Here is a 20,964-nt window from a genome sequence, read left to right on the forward strand (position 1 = left end):
TCAACAAAAAAAAATGTTTTGTGGTTGGAGAAATTTGTACTTCTCTTCAAGCAACACGATGATGCTTGCAACACACACATGCAAGAAGAGCCTATCATCATCATCACTACTCACCACAACGTTATCCCGATCGTTAACCTCTCGGACCTATGCCCTATCACTCCATAAGAATTCTTCAACGTCGTCCAAACGAACCAAAACTTCAAAGCCTTCTTCTCCAATCAATTCCACGTCGACTCACAACACGACATCTTCAACCAGTAGTACTACACGAAAAACACAACCTACTCTTTCAAATAGTAATTTAAAAAGTCTTGAAATGTCCAAAACTCTTCATTCTCTCTCATCTCAAGAAGAGGCTCTTCAAGAACATCAATCCATTGATGAATATCCATTGACATTTTCTGAAAGACATGCCATTTCAATTCTCTATCATTATCATCAATCACTTATTGAAAATCCATCTTATACTCTTGATAAATTTATTAGTAATTATTTAAGAGCTAACAAAATTGGAAAGAATAATAAGGAAGTGATTATTTGTGCCTGCTATGAAATTGAAAAATTATATTTATTACTCGATTACATGTCAAAGAAATTTAATTTTGATGAAATGAAGGAGAAATTAGAAATATCACTAGATCAATATATCAACAGAATGAATATGATGAAAATGAAAGAATTAGGTCCGAGTGCTCATTTACTTCCTAAATCAGTAACGTTTGTTGAAGAAAATAGAAAATCAGTACTTCACTGGAGACTAGTATTTGCATTGTACAAAGAATATTTTCATGAACAAGATTTTGAGCAAGTCGTTTTCCATTCCAATCATGCAGATAGCGTATTTAGAAAGATTCCAATCAATGTTCTATTGAGTTGTCCTGCTCAATTATTTGATATTTTATGTGAAGAATATGGTGAAGAGAAGGCAATTGAAATTTGTTTAATTAACAATTCTGAAGCACCAGTATTTGGAAGAGTCAATGATGTCAAAGTAATCATTGAACATAAAAGCACGACCACTCAACAACTTGGAAGTGCCATGACGAATGACGAGTCGAGGAGTGATAGTGGGTTTTCTGGTTCGAAACATGAGAACATAACACCCAAAGAAGAAGTTACTGATATTCTCAATGCAACTTCTGAGCCAAACAAAGATCTCTTGGCACCATTGAAAAAGAAAACTCGAAAATTCCTCAAAAAACTCTCTGAAAAGTATTCGGAAGTGGTTGGTAAAATCACACCAAGTAAATTGAGTACTTTTGGGTTTAGATTTGAGAAAAAGACTGATTTTAGACAATGGCCAGAATTTAAGGAAGGTCTCTTTGAAATACAAGACGATAGTAGTCAATATATTGTGGATGAACTCATTAGAAATGGAGCTCTTAAACAAATTACATCTTTGAAACCACTTGTATTGGATTATTGTTGTGGAACTGGAGGTAAAACATTTGCATTGGCTGGTGCTCTGAAAGGAAAAGGTCAAATCTACATGCATGACATTCGATTAGAAAAATTATCTTCAGAATTGAAAAGAAGAGCACATCGTTTAGGAATTGAGAATATTCAACCACTCGAACATGACCATTCTCATTGGGAAAAATTGAAAGATAAGATGAATTTAGTCATTCTTGATGTACCTTGCACAGGAACAGGAACGTTGAGAAGGAATGTCGAGTTAAAATACAAAATTAATTACAATTGGATCAAAGAACTCACAAAGAAGCAAAGAGAAATTATTGAAAATGCCATACCTTATGTCAGGAAGGGAAATTATTTGCTTTATTCGACATGTTCCATTTTGAGCAAGGAAAATGAAGATCAAATGGATTACATTTTGAAAAAGCACAAAAACTTTGAATTGGTCAAGGAAATTAAGACATTACCATTGTTGAATGGAGGTGATGGTATGTATGGAGCTCTATTGAGAAGAATCCATTGATCGAGTCAAGAACGTCTTTGGACCAAGAATGTTCCCTTCCTTGCATAAGCGAGAACTCAAAATTCTGAGATGGCAAAGGGATGTATTTCAAAATCAATGAAAAATCTCGAGTCCAGCACACACATTTAATTGTTGTTACTTGTCACTAATTGTACAGTGGTATCATTTGTTACCCAAATATTAAGTTCTTCAAAGTAATTCAAACATCTCTGAATATCTTCTTGCTTGAATCCAACCATTTCTGATTGCAATGAATTCAAATCCACAATTCCATCTCTACTTTGTGAAAGTCTATTTCTAATAATGTCATAGACAGCATACATTGGATCAGCTCTTCTATTATTTCTATCGTTATCATCCAACAGAGAAGATCTTGATGCAATAATTAATCGTTCAGCTTCACTCACATCTTCACATGATACTTCATCTGCAAATCGAAGTCTAGCCTTAGCGACTGCAAGTCGAATCACTGATAACAAAGTTCGAGGTGTGGTATACATTTGTATCTTGTCACTCACTTTTGCATTACGTTCATCGTTTTGACGCATGTTCACATAAATTTCCTTAATTTTAGCAGCAGGAGAATTTGGAGCAAATCCAATTTGAGAAGATAACATGGGTTCATGTTTCTTGGACATGGCTACTACTGCTCGAATGTATTCAGGTGAAAAGAGTGGTAGTTCACTAGTGTCATTGGTATTACTACTATTGGCATTACTATTGGTATTGGTAGTACTACTATTGGTATTGCCATTACTACTATTACTATTGGTATTATTACTACTACTACTACTACTACTACTAGTACTACTACGATTCAAAGGATTTCCAACTGCTGGTGTTGAAAGTTGATGAACATGAGTAATATGTCTTGCCAAATTCATATCACTCTCATTATTTTGTTTATCCAATAATAAAAACATCAAATCAAATCGACTCATTAAGGCAGGTGGTAAATTAATGTTCTCAGAAACAGATCGTTTTGTATTCCATCGACCATAGGCAGGATTAGCAGCAGCCAATACTGAAGTACGAGCATTGAGTGTGGTTGTAATACCAGCCTTAGCAATCGATACTGATTGTTGTTCCATCACTTCATGAAGAGCAGTTCGATCAAATTCATCCATCTTGTCAAATTCATCAATACAACAAATACCATTGTCAGCGAGAACGAGAGCACCACCTTCTAGAATGAGTTCATTGGTGAGTGGATCTTTGACAACAGCTGCTGTGAGTCCAACACCACTACTACCTTTACCTGTGGTGTAGATACCACGAGGAGAAATGTGTGAAATGAAACGAAGAAGTTGAGATTTGGCAACACCTGGATCTCCCTGTGTGTGTGTGTTGGGTGGGGGTGAGTATGTTGGATGTGTGTATTGGGTGGGGTGAGTATGTTGGGTGGGGGTGTGTATATTGGATGTGTGAATATTTGTATGTGGTGCATGAGAAAATATTATAAATATATAAATACATGAGTACGTGTTTGTATATATATATATAAATAGAGATGAAAATCATTCATATGAAAATCACAACTCACCATTAAAATAACATTCAAATCTCCTCTAATTTTCAATCCTCTCATTTCACGTGTCACACCTCCAATCAATTGAAGTAATAATGCCTTCTTGACATCTAAATGTCCATAAATTTCAGGTGCAATGGAACGTGATAAATGATCATACCATACGTGTTGACCCATTCTTCTTACATCTTGTTCAATTTGAATGAATAATTCATGTTCTTGTTCACTCAAAATGTCATTTAAATATCTTCTTTTATGTTTGACAATATGATGAGCTTCTAAATAAGTCGTTGCAACTGGACCTGAATGGTGTTTCAATGATGAAGAATTTGATGATGAATTCGACGACAATTGATAAGGTAATAATACTCCATAAATATTCACAGCATCTCCTGGAGTACATGAACGTGTCCATTCTCCTCTCAAAATCACTCTCATTCCACGTGGAATATGTCCAGTTGGTACTTCATCACTCATTTCTTGAATGACTAATTGTTGAAATTTTACAAAACAACTCTCACGTGTTTGTTGAAGTAAATTTCCTTTACATTCTTTTTGAACACATTGTTCGAGAGGAATGAATGAATTTTGATTGATGGTTTGATAAATCATTCCTGAACAAGTATCACACTTGTAGGTTGCTACTTTCATTTCTGCCTTGACATCGGTTTGTTTGGTGACAATACCTCGAATCATGACTAGTTTACCAATGCATTTACCTTTGACTTGACGAAGAGGAGATGCACGTTGTGTCGTGAGTGGTGTGAAATAGAGTTCATAGGAACGAGAGAGTTCAGGGGGTGTTGAATTGGGTGAATTGGGTGAAGTGGATGTGGGTGTATTTGTTGTTGTTGAATTGAATGTAGTTGAATTGAATGTAGTTGAATTGAATGTAGTTGTTGAATTGAATGTAGTTGAATTGAATGTAGTTGTTGTTGTTGAATGGAATGGAGTGGATGTAGTTGTTGTTGTAGAATTATTTGTTGTTGTTGTAAAATTGGTAGTTGCAATGAGTTCATCAATCACCATCTCAAATAATTTCTTATATCGCATGGTATTTTCTTGAATTTTTAAAATCAAATCTTTATAACCACCCACTGTTAAATCATCGAATTGAATGAGAAATTTAATCTTTTGAAATGTGTCATGGTGTTGTTGGTGTTGGCATGCCTGCAGTTTCATCAATAATTCTTTATATGGAAAGGTAATGATGGGATCTTGTTCATCATGATAATTCACTGTCGAGTATTCGAGAAGAAATTGACGAATGGTTATTTTATCTTTGAGATAGTCTGGTAAATTCAAGAGTGATGGTTTGTTGAGTGATGATGATGACGAAGATGCTTGTTGTTGTGAGTTTGGTTGTTGACTCGAAGAGGTGAATGAAAACATTTTTTTTTGAAATTCAAATATTAACGAAGAATTTTGGCGCAATTTTCAAATTTTTGGTTCCTCGACAACACACTACTCCTTCAAAAAAATACATGAAAACATGTTGTTGCGAATGATGATGACACTCCTCGGAACTAGGAGTCACTCTCCATACAAGAACATTTCATTCGGATTACCATCGTCATCACTAGCATCATCACTATCGTCCCCACTAACACTTGTCCACCTACCACAACAACCTTTATCATCATGGGTACTCTTCCATCATCAACACATCACCACCAATCAATATCATACTTGCACCCATATACTTGACAATAAGAAATCATCAAGAAAACAATCAAAATTTAAATCTCTTCTTCTCAAAGATGAACGAAATGTTTCACCTCTCGATTCTCAACTTGTCAAAACTCACATTAAAAATTATAAAAAAATTCAAAAACAACAATTAAAAATTCAAGAAAAAGAATCAAAAAAGAAACAACGACAAGATCAATTTGATAAACAACTCAGTCGATTAGGATTAAAAAAAGATCAATTACAATTAGGAAAATTAACCTCTGAAGACTATGAATATTTAATGAAACATCAAGTGAAAGATTTAAACCATCAAATGCATTCTTCTGAACATTCTTTAACACTTTCTTCATTGATTGGTAACAAATTAAAAGATCAATCCTCTCTTGAAAGAAAACATTATCGATTCTCAGTCATTGTCAAACGAACATTGGATCAAATATTAAATGATCGAAGTATTAATAAGGATGAACGATTAAGAACTCAAATTAGAATTACCAATGTTCATATTGGAAATGATCAAAGAACAATATATATCAAATGGATGAGATTGAAAGGATATTTAAATGCTCAAGTTGATTCCAATGCTGTGAGTATGAAGGATGATCTTGATGAATGGTTGGAAAAGAGTATTCATATTAATAATAATAATAATAATACTGGTGGTGGGGGTGGTGGTGGTAGTGGCAGTAATGGTAGTATGAGTAGTGGCAGTAGTAGTCATGGTAGTATGAGTAGTGGTAGTAATGGTGGCATTGGTAGTATGAGTAGTAGTAATAGTAATGGCATTGAAATTCAAGATTCTCCTGAAATTTATCATTTAGAAAAATTGAATCATTTATTGAGTCAAGCCTCTGGTTTTCTCACTTCTCATCTCTCACAAGCATTGGGATTGAAATATGCTCCGAAATTAGTCTTTTCACCCATTGTGACCAATGTACAAGAATTAGAATTTGCTCCACCCTCCATTCAACAAAAATATGAATCGATTTTGGAATTGAAAAGAACCTATGAATTAGTGAATGGATGTGCATGTGATCCCATGCAATTAGTGGTAGAGCAATTGGAGTGTGATGAATTCATGGCAGATCAACCGATCAACAAGAAGAGAAACGTATTGAATAATTCTTCACATCAGAAAAAAAGAAGAAGAAGACCACTCTCACCTTTTACTTTTTAAGAATTGTATATCACCTTTTACTTTTTAAGAATTGTATACAAGTTGCAATTCATAAACCAGCCCTTTTGACCTTCTCAAATTCTTTTTGTTTCTCCTCAACGATTCAAAGCTGATTTCTCCTGAACGATTCATTATTGACAAAACCTTGTAGACTCGCTCAACATGGTTGGACTTGGAATAACTACAATCCCTCAACCATACTCTTTTTGAGTATCATCTTGTTCAATCGTCAGTCAATGTTAGTATTCACTTTCTCATTGTCAAGTTAATTATTAAATATATAGGAAGTGACAACGTTGTCATACATCTTGATAGTTTGTACGTTCTCATTTCCCACGATCACTCCAATCGATACAATGGTGGTGTTATTAAACCATCCACATGATGAAAATCATAGGTCATGTTTGGAGAAGTGTTGTTACTTGTAGTGGATGATGGATTCGATATTGTCTTGAATTCATTACTATTGCCACTAGAACTACCACTAGAACTACCAAGATTACCACTTCCAAGATTATCACTTGTACCGCTACCACTACCACCACTTGTATAAAATCCTAACTTTTCAAATTGATCTTGTGAATTTAAATTCTTTTTAACATTCATTGTAATTTCCAATCCATTATCTTTAGCATTTGTATAGACAGTTCTAAATCTCTCTTCTAATTGTTGTATTGGTACTTTTAATTTTGCACCACTTCTCAAATTCGATCGATTCACTGGATCAATTCTCTCAATATACACTTGACTTAATTTCTTTGGAGATTTTGTAAAGAGAGATCTAGCCTTAATGGATGGAAAGGTATGAGGAGGATCATTGGGATAGGGAATGTAAAAATGTTGTGCAACACTTGTGGATCTTGTTCGATATTGTTCCATATCAGAGGGTGGCATAAAGTAATGTGGTCTCTCTCCAAAGAAGGGATTGTGTTGTGCATTTCGATTCGAAGGTGTCATGGTGCTACTACTGCTACTACTACTACTAGGAGTTGTTGAAAGAGTTGTAGTTGAAAGAGTACCATGTTCAGCAACACTCGATATCCCTTCTTGTGAGGATAACATTGTGTGATCGAGGACTCCTCGTTGATGATTCGTTCGTATGGCTGTTTTTGAATGATAATATCGGAATCCACCCGTCAAAATACTTGAAAGTAAAATTAATATTTGAGTGAACAGTGTAGGAGAGAGTCCTCGAATCGTTCGAGATGTGTTCACATCATGGATTTGATTCGGAAAAACTTGTCCCGTCGTCACTTTCAACCATGCATCATGAAGAACGTTTAACACATTGGAAAATTGAGACATTTTTTTTTCAAAGAGTGGTCGAATGAGTTATAAACACATGAATGATTTATTGTTGATGGTCATGACGAATAATTCATGAATCGTACCACCACCACCACCATGACGTTCATTCTACTCATCATGTTCCTTGTTGTTGTTGTTGTTCGATGGTAAGGTAATTACAAATTGTTCACCTCCTCCTTGTTTGTATTGTTCAATCCAATTCACACCATTTCCATCTGAACCAAACATGGTTTGTTTCACTTGTGAATACAAGGTAGAATCAAAAGTCTGTTGATAATAATTCTCTCTCAAATACTTTTCAATTTCAAGTGCATCTTCAAAATTGGGGAATAGATTGGAATAATCGGATGGATCAGCCAATGACTCTGCAATGGATTTCAATCGTTGTGAACTCAATTCACTTCTCAAAGTGCCAACCTTGGTACCAATACTACCACCAACACCACTACCAATACTACTACCAATACTACCAACACTACCAACACTACCACCACTACCAATACTACCAACACCACTAACACCACCACCACTATTGATATTCACTCCTGTCAAATCACTTCTCCACAATTGAACCACTCTCGAGACTTGAGAAGGTGCAAAAGTACGTGCAAAGAGAGCTGCTTCAGGTAACCGATTCGTCTCAATCAATAAATCTAAACATGAATCTACTTGTCCCAATAAATAGAAACACATGAATGCAATATTATTGTATCCAACATGATGTTTGTTGTGGAGACACAATTCAGCCAATTGCTTCATTCCTTCTACATCTCCAGTACTCGTGTACAATAACAACAATCCACCATAATCATTGCCATGAGTGAAACATTCTTGTGCTAATTTGATATTACTTTGAGAGAGTGCTAATTGTCCTAATTGTTTCCATTTCGTTTCCAATGCAGATTTGCTCACCTTAATAATCTCATAAGCCTTATTCAAATCATTGAGTTGAAGAGCAATTTCAAATTTGTGTTCATCATCACGTGTGACTTGCATGGCCAATTCCTTATAACCTTGTGCATCTAAGAATTTGGCTAATCGATTGTATTCTTCTTGTGGAATTTGAGGTAATAATAGAGATGCTTGATCTAAATCTCCTCTCAAAATAGAACTCTCATATTGTAAGACTTGAATGTATAATCTAAATGAGAGAATGTTACGATCCTTATCCATAATATAAATTCTATTATGTTTAGCAACATAACCTAAAAAGAAGTGTTTAGCATTTTCTAAATGAGTAATCGTAGTCACTTGTCCACCAATCACATAATTCAATCTTGCATCATTGTTGGTATAAATAAATGTTTCACCGACCCATTGACCTTCACGAATCTTTTCATCCACATTGTATTCTAAAATGAGTGAATCTTCAATTTGAGAGTCTTCTTCTTGAGACATTTTGTTCTTTAAAGAATTCTTCACCAAGAGAGCATCATATCTCAAAATATAAAATTCATTATCAGTGGCTAATAGAACTGCACTGTTTGCAACGTTATCATCACTCCAATAGACTTTACGTGGTGAGACTCCAATGTTTCGAATCATTTGACAGGAATCCCAATCATAGAAACAAATAAAATCTTTGGATGAAATTCCTAATAATTGTCCACCAAAGATTTGTTTGGGAGTAAAGAATGGTTTGAATACTTTGTGTTCTTTAAAGTCCTTGTAAATCTTAATTTCATTATTTTTACATCTTACTGCATAGCAACCAGAGGATACGGAACTCCAAACCAATTCTTCACCATTTCCATAGGTTTTAGAACGCATTGAAACAGCAGCATAAATCACATAATCACCTCCACCCACAGCACTGATAAAGTGTCCTTTTGGATCATATTCCATACTTTCAGGATAAATATCAATACATCCCATATCTTTGGTTGGAATGTTGGTGAGACGTTCAGAGAGTTGACTTGTAGTACTCGTCGTTGTAGTAGAAGTAGTACCAGTAGAAGTACCAGTAGTACCAGTAACAGTACCAGTAGTACCAAAAATACCAGTAGTACCAGTACCACCTGCACTCAAAGGCTCCTTAATAGTCATTTGTTGAACTTCATTATTCAAAGCATAGGTCACTTTACCCTTCTTATCCATAGCAACGACAGGTGTATCTTTACTCAATCTCAATACCACACTACCCAAATCACATGCCAATGCCAATCTTGAATCTTCATGAGTGTATGCCATACCCCATACACGTTCCAAATTGTAATTCAAAGTCTTGATTAATTTAAATGTTTGAGAATTGTAAATATTCACAGTAAAATCTTCACTGGCAGTGATAATAATTGGTAATTTTGGATGAAAACAACATGTCGTAACGTTATGAGCATGAGAATCTAAGGCTTGAACACAATGTTTGGTTTGATAATCCCAAACTTTTGCAACCATATCATCACTTGCACTAATCAAGAATGGTTTATCCACACCATGATAGAAATCAATATAGTTAATACCCTTTTCATGACCTTGAAGAGTAAAATTAGGTTGTTCGGTATGAATATTCCACATTCTCACTAATCCATCCAATGAACATGATGCAAATATATTTGGATCTTTAGGATTGAATACAACATGCATCACATAGTGAGTATGTCCTTCAAATTTTCGAACACATCTCCACTTGTCTTCCCAATCCCACAATCGAATACTCATATCATCTGAACAGGTGAGAATGTAAGGCTTTGTAGGATGTACGGCAATGGATCGAATATAATCATCATGAGCTTCAAATTCACGTTCCTTTTCCATGGTATTGTAATTAAAGACACGAATGGCATGATCATCGCTTCCACAGACAATCCATCTTTTACGAGGAATGAATTTGGCACAACGAACAGGTAAATCAGTAACATCAAAACTCTTAATGATTTGTTTGGTAGAAATGTCATGAATGGTAACATTTCCATTGTAGTAGGAAGAGAGGAGCCATGGTTCAGTAGGATGGAGATCGACGGACTTGACTCGATGCTCGGAGCGAGCAATCAATTTTTCTTTAATGTCGAGCCTATTCATAGAGTGTGCGTGAGTGTGTGTCCAAGATGATTAAAGGCTATTTGAGAGAGGAATTTTTTTTGTAATGAATCCAATGATGAGTGTGGACGTGTTCATCCGAAAGCCCCATGTATTGTTACAGAAAATCCATCAAATTAAATATATTGCGAGGATGGAGTAAATTTTTTCATAGACATCCACAAATGATTGTTGTTCGTTCGAACCATTTGAAAGTGTATAAAAAATTGTCATTGAGAGTTAGTTACATGAGACGACATCATGATCATCAAGACTTACATTTTTTTGCGAAATGTTTTTTAAAAAAATTTCATAGGATTGACACGTATGCAAACACTCATAGAATCCATTGATTCATCATCCTTGCATCATGTTAATATGACAAGTAGCATTACCGCAACAATGTGGCCAAGCAAACCACTTTGAAAACGGCATCTCTCGGTGATTTGCCGCCCTTTAGAATTTTATTTAAAAAATTTACAGAAAAAAACCGATCGCAACAAAAAGGTGTCTTTTACTTCCAATGATGATGGACATTCATTCAACAACAACATCTCTACTCTCTGAACCAACTCAACCTTTGAGCAACAACTCGGATCATTCCCAACCCATTCCATCAAGTTCTTCACCCAAATTCAACGACCTTTCATCATCCAAGAAGAATGACCCTTCTCGCATTCACAAATCCTTGCAAGAGCCTCAATCTTGGGGTGAATTATTAAATTCCTATCGATTAGAAAAATCAACCACTCATGATCTCATTCAAAAACCTGAACCCATCTATCGTCAGACACGAGATAAAAGTTACACTTGGCGACAAAAACAACGAGAAATTAATCCAATTCTTCAACAATTTATTGATCCCGAAAAAGAATCAAAATATAAAGAACTTGAAAATGAATTACAAATCAAACAAATGAATAGAGCCATGGATAAGGCTATTTGCTTGGAAAGTCATTTTGATATTGTCACGTTAAAGGATAAACGAAGGTCATCCTTGGACTTTGATTTTTATTTTAAAAGCAAACGAGTAGAAAAAGGAAAGAAAATGATTTCAGATCCTTCTATTACTAAATTCTCAGAAAGTAAAGAATTAATTGACAGACAAACGAAATTGAAGAAGTTTAAAACGCCCCCAAAGATATTTGATGATTTCTTTCTCATTTACAAGACTCACGATGCAGATCGTCTGTTGAGACAAGAGTTACAGCAACGAGATGAATTTATTAAAACAAGATATGACTCGAGTATGAGAAACAAATTTCATCCCATACTTCAATCGTATCGCAATGATGAAGAATTAGAGAAGGTTGAAAGAGAGTAAGTATGGTTGTTCATATCATGATGGATTGATGAATTTACATCATTATATTGACGAATGGATAAATTTCAATGGTTGTTCATATCATGATGGTTTGATGAATGGATAAATTTCAATACTTATTGAACGTTATCATTTTTTGAATTATTGAACTCTAATAGAAAAGAAGAAAATTTAAAAAGAGATACTTTATTGTACAAATTATCGAAGGAACCACAGACAATCCAAAAGCTTAATGAAGGAAAAGCATACAACATCATTTCAAAAGAAATTATTGATAGAAACAAGACAGAAGAGTTACAATCAAGAATTGATATTTATGAACACAGACAACCCATTGCTAAAGTAAAATATAACTATGAAAAACAATTAAAAGAAAAGGATGCATTTATTGACAAGAGAACAGAAGAAAGAGCTCTCAATTCAAAAACAAGCACTTTTGGGAAACGAGAAGCCTTAGGTGTCACAGATTACAACATTTTGAATGGTGAGAAAAAGTCATTCATATCCGATTTAAAACCAGCACCTATTTGGAAACAAATTGAAAAGGACATCTCGAAAAGTAGTACTACAAGCCCAAAAACATATCAAATAAAATTGAGATAATTTGAATGTTCTGAAAAGAACGGAGTGTTTTGTAATGAAACAATAAGGTTTACTGGAAGTATGACCAAAAAAGGCCAACAAATCCAGAACCAATTCTCAAAGAGCCATAACCACTACTCCCAACAGTGTGGCAGCGGCGTTTTAACCAAGAGTGCATTTTGAAATCTAGATGTTATGTAACTTCAAACAATAATAGATTAATACCAATGGGTTAGTTGCTGTCTCCTCTCCAGGAAGTGTCGCTTCTTTGGAGATGGAGTGTCAACCAACAACCTTTATTGTTGTACAGTTGTTCCGAGAAATGGATTCGAGCATGTGATGAAAAAACTCAAATTGCTTTGAGAAAAACCACATTGAATGGATAATAGCACTGGGACGAATATAGTTCATATAAATAAATTTGTTAGTAAACATCAATCAAATCATCAACAAATTGTTAATTTTGAAACAAATCAAGAATATTCAAGTCTACTTCACCACAAGTGATCATAAAAAAAGGTTAGCTCAATAAAAATTTGTTAAATAAGAAATTGATATAAACCATGTTCCTTGAAAAAACATCGCATTAATGAGCGAATCAACGACGGATAAAATTTAAAAAAGATCGTGGGAAAACCCCATCAATGATAAGGCTAAAGCCAATCGAAGACACAAAAGTGTCAACGGAAATCACTGAGCAAATCAATGATACATAAGGCAAAAGCCAATTAATACAACACAAAGTGTTGTTGAATTCTAAATATAATGGGAGGGAAGGGAGGGTGTTGTTGTGGTGCCAGTGCGGTAGTGGTATTAGTTTGCTCTTTAGAGAGATGTTTTGGTTGTGGATTTGTTGACATTTATTTATCCATACTTTCAGTCAACCTTATTGTTTCGTGACAAAGCACTTCCGTTCTTTTCAGAACATTCAATTATTTAATTATTTTTCTTGCCTGATTAAACGCCAAAGTCCGGAAAAAGGCATTCACAAATTTCAAATCACATTATAATACCATCGTTTCTTATAAATGTCAATACTTGTTACTACAGTTATCCTATTATTACGGATGTACAAACGTTAAGTCACCACAATGGTTAATATAGGTTGGTAATGTCGTTAAATCATCAGTGGAATCTGAATCATATATATTAGTAACACACTCAATTTCATCATGAATCCTTCATTTATTGTTGGTAACTTTCAAAATGATAATACAAGAATAATTCCAATGTGGTTGTTACTGTGCGTTTACCTAGTGAATTTATAACCAAGGAAATGGCAAGATCACTGTCCTTGAAAATGTTGATGTTCTGTGACGCTGTTGTGTGCGAATTGATTTCTATACCATATTCCATGGTAGGGACGCTGCCGCTTGCTCTTCCGGTTGTGAATTTGTTGACATTTTATTATGACCTGATTGTTGTAGTTACAAAACACTTCCTGCACAATAATGTTATTTAACTTCAAACAATAATAGATTAATACCAATGGGTTAGTTACTGTCTCCTCTCCAGGAAGTCACTTCTTTGGAGATGGGGTGTCAACCAACAACCTTTATTGTTGTACTGTTGTCCCCAGAAACGGTAGACTACTAGAATGTGATGAAAAACTCAAATTGCTCAAAAACCACATTGAATGGATTTTAGCTCTGGGACGAATATAGATCATATAAATAAATTTAGTAATCATTCAATCAAATCATCAACAAATTGTTAATTTTGAAACAAATCAAGAATATTCATGATTTCCTTTGACACTTTTGTCTGCGATTGGCTTTGGCCTTATTATTGATGGGTTTTCTCACGATCTTTTTTAAATTTTATCCGTCGTTGATTCGCTCAACGATGTTTTTCAAAGAACATGGTTTATATCAATTTCTTATTTAAAATGTTATTGAGCTAACCTTTTTTTATGATCACTTGTGGTGAAGTAGGCCAATCGCAGACACAAAAGTGTCAAAGGAAATCAATGATACATAAGGCAAAGTGTTGTTGAATTCTAAATATATAAAGGGAGGGAAGGGAGGGTGTTGTTGTGGTGCCAGACTGTTGGGAAGCTGCAGTAGTGGTATTAGTTTGCTCTTTAGAGAGCTGTTTTGGTTGTGGATTTGTTGACATTTATTTATCCATACTTTCAGTCAACCTTATTGTTTTCGTTACAAAACACTTCCGTTCTTTTCTGAACATTCTAATTTACAGCTGCTGCTTGTTGTTTTATTCTTATTTTTCTCCATTCCTCCTTTGCTCTGTCATGCAACTGAATCACATGCTCTCTAGCATCTCTTACCAAGTCATCTAAATCATTGTATTTGGATGGATCAATTGGGCTTCCCATTACAACGACTGCTTTACCTGGAGATGCTAATGATTGATGGACTGGCCAAATATCACCCGTACCATGGATGGCCATTGGAACAATGAAGGATTTGGTTTGTTTAGCAAGAATGAATGCTCTATCATCAGTAACAAACGTCCAATTATTTTCAATCACGAATAATTATTGACAGGATCACCAAACTTACCCTTTTTTAAACTCTAATACATTCTGAGTGATAGATCTTCTTCCTTCAGGGAAAATAAAAACAGGACAATTCTGTTCAAGCCATTCCTTACAAACTTGTAAACAATTTTTTGCGCTTTGTTTCAGTGTATTGGTATCTTCAATTTGTTCTGTTGCAAATGTGAGTGGAATATCTCCACAATGATGCATCATGTAGCCTCCTATTCCATGAATTGTTCAATCACCATACATTCATTTACATTGTTCAATTACCATACATTCATTTATATTGTTCAATCACCATTGATTCATGTTCCATTTATTATCTACTTACCAAAAGGAACATTAAAAATGGAATCCTTAGCTACCCATTTGGCATTCCAATCAAATACAGAATTAATGGCAATGGGATCCATATTACTCTGATGATTACAAATAAATATTAATCGACCATCATTGGTATTCTTTTTAGGAGCATTTTCCAATTCCAAATATTTAATATTCCAAAAAGGATTTAATTTCACTGCTAATCTTGATGAAACTCTCATAAATTGACTTGTAAAGGCTCGATTCGAATCCAAACCGAACCAACGACAAATTTTAAACGACAAGACACTACAAAAATAGGCTGGAATCCACAATGAGAAGAAACAAATCGATGCCCAAATGGTGCACATGAAATTTCTTAATGAAACAACCAGAGTAGGTTGGCAAGATTTAGTGAGTATCATGTTATTGGTCATGGCAGTATGTTTTGATAATAATTCTTTTGTGTTATTCAGTTCTTCCATTTCTTGCTGTTTGGTTGTTGTTGATGAGAAGAGTGTTAAGGTAGTTGTAGGAGGAGTGGTAGCACTACCATTGGGTGTTGAGGAAGAAGAGGGTGAATCGGAATGGTTGGTATCATCCTCAACGTGTTCGTGCTTGATGGTGGTTGTACTTGTTGTTGTCGTGATGAAATTGGTGGATTCGACCATTGTGTAAAGTCGTTTTTTTTTGAAATTTCAAAAAGCGTGTCTAGAGAACACTTCTCAAAAAATAACGAACAGAAAAAGGAAAGCCTTTGTTTTTGGTCATGATTGGTGAGTCTTTCAGAGCTGAATGATCTTGAGATATTATTATTACAAAAAGTACCTCACTGAAACAATATCAAATCCTAAATTTCGAATACCATTGGTTAATTCATCAATGGAATGACTCTCTCTATATAATTGCAATAAAGTATGAAAAAGATGACTCGTGTTCCCTTCTGATGATAATTCCATACCAACAGGAGAATCAACAGGATCCATTCTTCTACTAGGATTATGACTAGCATGTACAGAGTGATCCATTCGACGAAGACGACAACTACTACTACTATTATTATTACCTTGATGATGATCATCACTCTGTTCATCTCCCTCCCTCACACTCAACAACTCACAATCATAAAAAGTCAGTGAAAAATCACTTCTTTGAAATTCATTTTGAAGAGGTTGATGTTCCAAACTCGAGAATTGACCTTCCATATCAAATATACATCCCACTGGTTCCAATGTCTTTCTTTTACAAAATCTTAAACATTTCACTTGTTGATAGAATGGTTGTTCAGAATCATAATGATTGGATGAAAACAGGCCTCGAGAATTCATTCTTGCTGAATTTAATGAAAGGCTAGAATTCATTCTTGATAAGAGATTTGAATTCATTCTTGAATTCAGGCTAGAGTTCATTCCTGATAATTGATTTGAATTCATTCTAGTACTAGTACTACTACTACTATTATTATTATTATTATTATTACTACTACTACAATTATTACTACTACTACTACTACTACGAGTACTTCTTCCATGATGATGATGACTACTACAAGATTCACATTTACTTTTCAAATCATATCCATTCAAAATCAATCGATGTAAAAATTGATTAAATGATTCACATAGAGTTAATAAAGATAGAATTTCATCTTCAATAAATGTATCTAATAATATCATATTTAAATCAAATAGAGTAGATTGAATATCATCGAATGGATGAGATTTAGAACTGGATGGAGATATTAAATATTCTCTCATGATACATCCCTTTCTATTTTCAATCATTGAAACAATTCGACTGCCCTTAATTACATAAAATTGTCGATAGATACGTTTTGAAATAAAAGAGTGTAAAGTTCCTTGATGATAGCTAGAGTGTAATGACAATGTTCCTTGATGATGAGAGTGTAATGGTGACGTTCCTTGATGATGATAGTTAGAGTGTAATGATGAAACACCAATCATACCTCGATGAGTGTTACTACTGTCCATATGAGAGGAGGTTAATGAATGAAGAGTTCGTATATTTCTATTTCTAACATTTTCAATTGCTCTTAAATAATGATCACGATGGAATAATTGTTCAAGAAAGAGTGAAAAATCATTCAGTGTTGAAGATTGAATCATCTTGTCCATATAAATGTCATAAATTAAATGATAAAAGTTAATTTGAGATAATTGTAAATTCATGGATCGATTTCGAAAGAGTCCAATAAGATACTTGTCATCAATGAGAGTGGTATGGGATTGGAATGTATGGTTAGTAGTAGTGGTAGTAGTAGTCAAAGTAACACCATGAGCATCATTGTCATCATCATCAATCTCCTCATGGTTCAACACTTCTTGTCTAAAATTAGATTGAATATATTTTTGAATTCTCTTCAATATTGTTTTTAAATGATATTCATCCATGAATAATTGATATTCATTAAATGTCCATATTCGATTCCTCTTATCTCTACTATAGATTTGAAATAATTTATCTAAATATTTTTGATTTGATAATTCATGAAATCTTTGCTCTCCAATCGATTGAATCAAATCCATTTCAGTTTCTTTTTTACGATTGACTCGATGATTCTTGACATTCTTTTGTTGAATGATAAAAGATGGTCTATTTCTTCTCTTTTCATCCAATGATGGTTGTGTTAATAAAGAGTTACTAGAGAGATTGGATTCTTTAGCAATAGAGATGGTCTTCTTTTTGAGAATGGTATCCTTATCAAACTGAGATTGAATACCATGATCAATATTCTTGGTTAAACGTGTTCGTTGTTTTTCTTTGGACATGAATTCACCAAATAAAGAATAATATTCTTCTTCTAAATGATCAAGTAAGAGTTGACATTTTTGTAATTGATCGGATGGAATACTAGTAGTACCAGGATTACTACTACTAGTACCAGTAGAATTGATACTACTACTAGCACCAGAATTGATACTACTACTAGTACCAGGATTGATACTACTACTAGTACCAGAATTGATACTACTGATAGGATTCGATGGCACCACAGAACTAGTCTTTGAATTTGACACCACAGCAATTCTTGCCAATACTTCAATAAATTCACTAATATTCACTGCTTGAACATCGTGTTTCGTGGAGGATCTACTACTCGTCGATAAAAAATTATTTCTCTTTTCTCTTAAAATACTTTTAAATATTTTCCTTGATTCATGCTCAGATACCATATTAGGAATAATTGTAAATCGAATACAAAAAGCAATAAATGAATCTAATTTCAAAGTATTATTTGCTTTAAATATATCTTCTGAATTCACATTTAATGGTTCTTGTGAATGTTCAATTTCAATAAACATGTTAAATAATCGAAATAAAGATGGTCGATAGTAATGAAAGAGAGAAGATATATTTGGATCACAAGTAATCCATTTTGAAAAATTATTCACTAATTTGTGTGCTCTTTTCAACATGTTCAATACATAGGGATAGAGTAGAGTTTTTGAACATGTTTCTAAACTATTCTTTTCTAATTCTGGAAATCTTAATTTAGATAGAGTTTTTAAATGAGATAAACATGTATTGAAATCAATAAAAGGATTTTCATATATAACCTTAGTAGAATAGCCTAATACTGATTCTAGAGTTTGATTTTCAGTATCTTTCATGAATATGGTAGATTCATACATGATATTTTTAAATTTTAAATATTTCATTCTCTTCTTGACATTATTAAATTTAGATTGTTGATCATTGGATATTCCCATAGTCGTATGGGTTGTAGGAGAGTTGTAATGATGATGAGAATCTCTTGTTGTTGTGGTTCCAACACCATGAACCATTGTATTGCTACTATTACTACTAGTAGGATGATTGGATACAAGAGTATTGCTACTACTAGTAGTAGTAATAGTAGTAGGATGAGAAGAACTTGTAAGACTACTTGTACCAACCATACCTAATCCACTAGTACTACTTGTACCAAATCCACTAATGGTACCACTAGTACTACCATGACCACTACCATGACCACTATTAGAATGACCACTATTAGAATGACCACTACTATGAACACCTCCAATATGAAAATGATGATTTGGATTCAAATGAGAGACTGAAATCATTTTAAAAGTTTCATCATTCATGACATGCTGTGAATCCATGAAAGGATTCGACATTTGATGCATTTTTAAATGTTTTTGAGGAATGTATCCAACCTTCTTTTTGACTAATTCTAAATATTGAGGTGAATGTCGATCTACTCTTTTAGAAATTCCATTTCCAATAGATTCTTTAATTTTTCTATTAATCATAATCACATTGGTGGTATGTGTATGATGAGGAGATGGTAATGGCATGTCATGATTTGCTGATAAACTTGAATGTTGAGCATTTTTGTGTGATTTCAACATGGCACTCACTGCCAATGCTGCTGCTCGAAACGTTAAATGTTGTCGTTTACCTTGATTATATTCAGTACTTCCAAATATATCAAATAATTTTAATAACAAGTCATGAGCAGTTACTTGATGTTTGTGTAGACCTAATAATTTCATACAAATATAATCTTCTTCATTTAAAAGTGATGATGATGAAAATGTATGATGTAGAGAATGGGTTGGATTGGAATGGGTAGGATTGGAATGGGTAGGATTGGAATGATTTGAATTAATATGATTTGAATTAATATGATTTGAATTAATATGATTTGAATGAGTTGAATTCATTATGGGATTGGTAGGATTTGAATGATTGGAAGAATTTGTCTTGATCGTGTGGTGGGACTCTTTTACAACTTGAGGAGATGCTGATCGTCGTCCTGAATTATTACTACAACTAGATCTACTTGTTGAAGAAGCAGACGAGAGAGCAATGAGTTTGAATCCATCTTCGGAAGAAGTATCTTGTTCATTTTTGTTGTTTTGGTTCGAGGGGTCTAATGCATGAGACGAACGTGCAGTAGCACTTGATAACATTTGCAACCTGCTGGAAAGCAAGTTTGGTCGTGAAGAAGGTTGTGGTGTTGTTTTCGAGGATTGTTTTTGTGAGAGATAGTTGGGAAGTTGTAGATGGAGGGATTTTGGATCTTGTTGATGGGAAGTGAGGCTTTGATGATTCAATTGCTGTTGGTTTCTCAATGCACCATCAGGATCGTGTTTATCGATCACATGACTTGATCCATGGTCCATTGTTGTTGTTGCAGAAGATGTCAAGCCTTTTCGTGTCAGTAGTACTGAGGATGGATCATTCTCATTCAACATGAAAGTCGAAAAATCAATCACTCCTTGAGGTGGTGCTACCTCAGATCCCAAATCCAAGGCATTGATATCATTCGAATCAAGAATGATGGATTCAGAATCGGATCCTGAAGAATATTTATCATCATTCTCCTCAGAAGAAGAATCATTTAAGGTTCCGAATAAGGGTGTTTTTGAATCATAATATCCTTCCGTTCCATAGAAACTGTGTTTTGACAAGTCTTCCACAATCACATGATACGAATTGTTATTATTACTAGTAGTAGCAGTCGTATGGTTCATGAGAGGCTCAGCTTGTTTTCCCTCTCTTTTACTCTCCATGAAGAGGGAAGGAAGTCGAGACATTTTTTCAAAAAGTGAAAGTATGC

At 34.2% G+C, this 20,964-nt stretch overlaps 8 protein-coding genes across 8 annotated transcripts; 3 read left to right on the forward strand and 5 right to left on the reverse strand.

Moving 5' to 3' along the window:
• Positions 1–61: 61 nt before the first annotated feature.
• On the forward strand, positions 62–1,942 carry C9374_005746 (uncharacterized protein; the record flags this gene model as incomplete). The annotated part of the gene is made up of 1 exon (XM_044695530.1): positions 62–1,942. The coding sequence occupies one exon, from the start codon at positions 62–64 to the stop codon at positions 1,940–1,942; it is 1,881 nt and encodes a 626-aa protein (XP_044547633.1).
• Positions 1,943–2,067: 125 nt separating this feature from the next.
• On the reverse strand, positions 2,068–4,862 carry C9374_005747 (uncharacterized protein; the record flags this gene model as incomplete). The annotated part of the gene is made up of 2 exons (XM_044695531.1): positions 2,068–3,276; positions 3,486–4,862. 2 exons carry the CDS (start codon positions 4,860–4,862, stop codon positions 2,068–2,070), a joined length of 2,586 nt encoding a protein of 861 aa, XP_044547634.1.
• Positions 4,863–4,962: 100 nt separating this feature from the next.
• Positions 4,963–6,339, forward strand: C9374_005748 (uncharacterized protein; the record flags this gene model as incomplete). The annotated part of the gene is made up of 1 exon (XM_044695532.1): positions 4,963–6,339. One exon carries the CDS (start codon positions 4,963–4,965, stop codon positions 6,337–6,339), a length of 1,377 nt encoding a protein of 458 aa, XP_044547635.1.
• A 339-nt stretch (positions 6,340–6,678) lies between these two features.
• On the reverse strand, positions 6,679–7,644 carry C9374_005749 (uncharacterized protein; the record flags this gene model as incomplete). Its single annotated transcript, XM_044695533.1, has 1 exon — positions 6,679–7,644. One exon carries the CDS (start codon positions 7,642–7,644, stop codon positions 6,679–6,681), a length of 966 nt encoding a protein of 321 aa, XP_044547636.1.
• Positions 7,645–7,755: 111 nt separating this feature from the next.
• C9374_005750 (uncharacterized protein) lies at positions 7,756–10,665 on the reverse strand (the record flags this gene model as incomplete). Its single annotated transcript, XM_044695535.1, has 1 exon — positions 7,756–10,665. The coding sequence occupies one exon, from the start codon at positions 10,663–10,665 to the stop codon at positions 7,756–7,758; it is 2,910 nt and encodes a 969-aa protein (XP_044547637.1).
• Positions 10,666–11,185: 520 nt separating this feature from the next.
• C9374_005751 (uncharacterized protein) lies at positions 11,186–12,589 on the forward strand (the record flags this gene model as incomplete). Its single annotated transcript, XM_044695536.1, has 2 exons — positions 11,186–11,982; positions 12,145–12,589. 2 exons carry the CDS (start codon positions 11,186–11,188, stop codon positions 12,587–12,589), a joined length of 1,242 nt encoding a protein of 413 aa, XP_044547638.1.
• Positions 12,590–14,756: 2,167 nt separating this feature from the next.
• On the reverse strand, positions 14,757–16,045 carry C9374_005752 (uncharacterized protein; the record flags this gene model as incomplete). Its single annotated transcript, XM_044695537.1, has 3 exons — positions 14,757–15,021; positions 15,091–15,289; positions 15,403–16,045. 3 exons carry the CDS (start codon positions 16,043–16,045, stop codon positions 14,757–14,759), a joined length of 1,107 nt encoding a protein of 368 aa, XP_044547639.1.
• A 144-nt stretch (positions 16,046–16,189) lies between these two features.
• Positions 16,190–20,941, reverse strand: C9374_005753 (uncharacterized protein; the record flags this gene model as incomplete). Its single annotated transcript, XM_044695538.1, has 1 exon — positions 16,190–20,941. The coding sequence occupies one exon, from the start codon at positions 20,939–20,941 to the stop codon at positions 16,190–16,192; it is 4,752 nt and encodes a 1,583-aa protein (XP_044547640.1).
• Between the last annotated feature and the right edge of the window lie 23 nt (positions 20,942–20,964).

Source organism: Naegleria lovaniensis (assembly GCF_003324165.1).
Source record: "Naegleria lovaniensis strain ATCC 30569 chromosome Unknown tig025, whole genome shotgun sequence".
Taxonomy (NCBI): Eukaryota; Heterolobosea; class Eutetramitea; order Acrasida; family Naegleriidae; genus Naegleria; species Naegleria lovaniensis.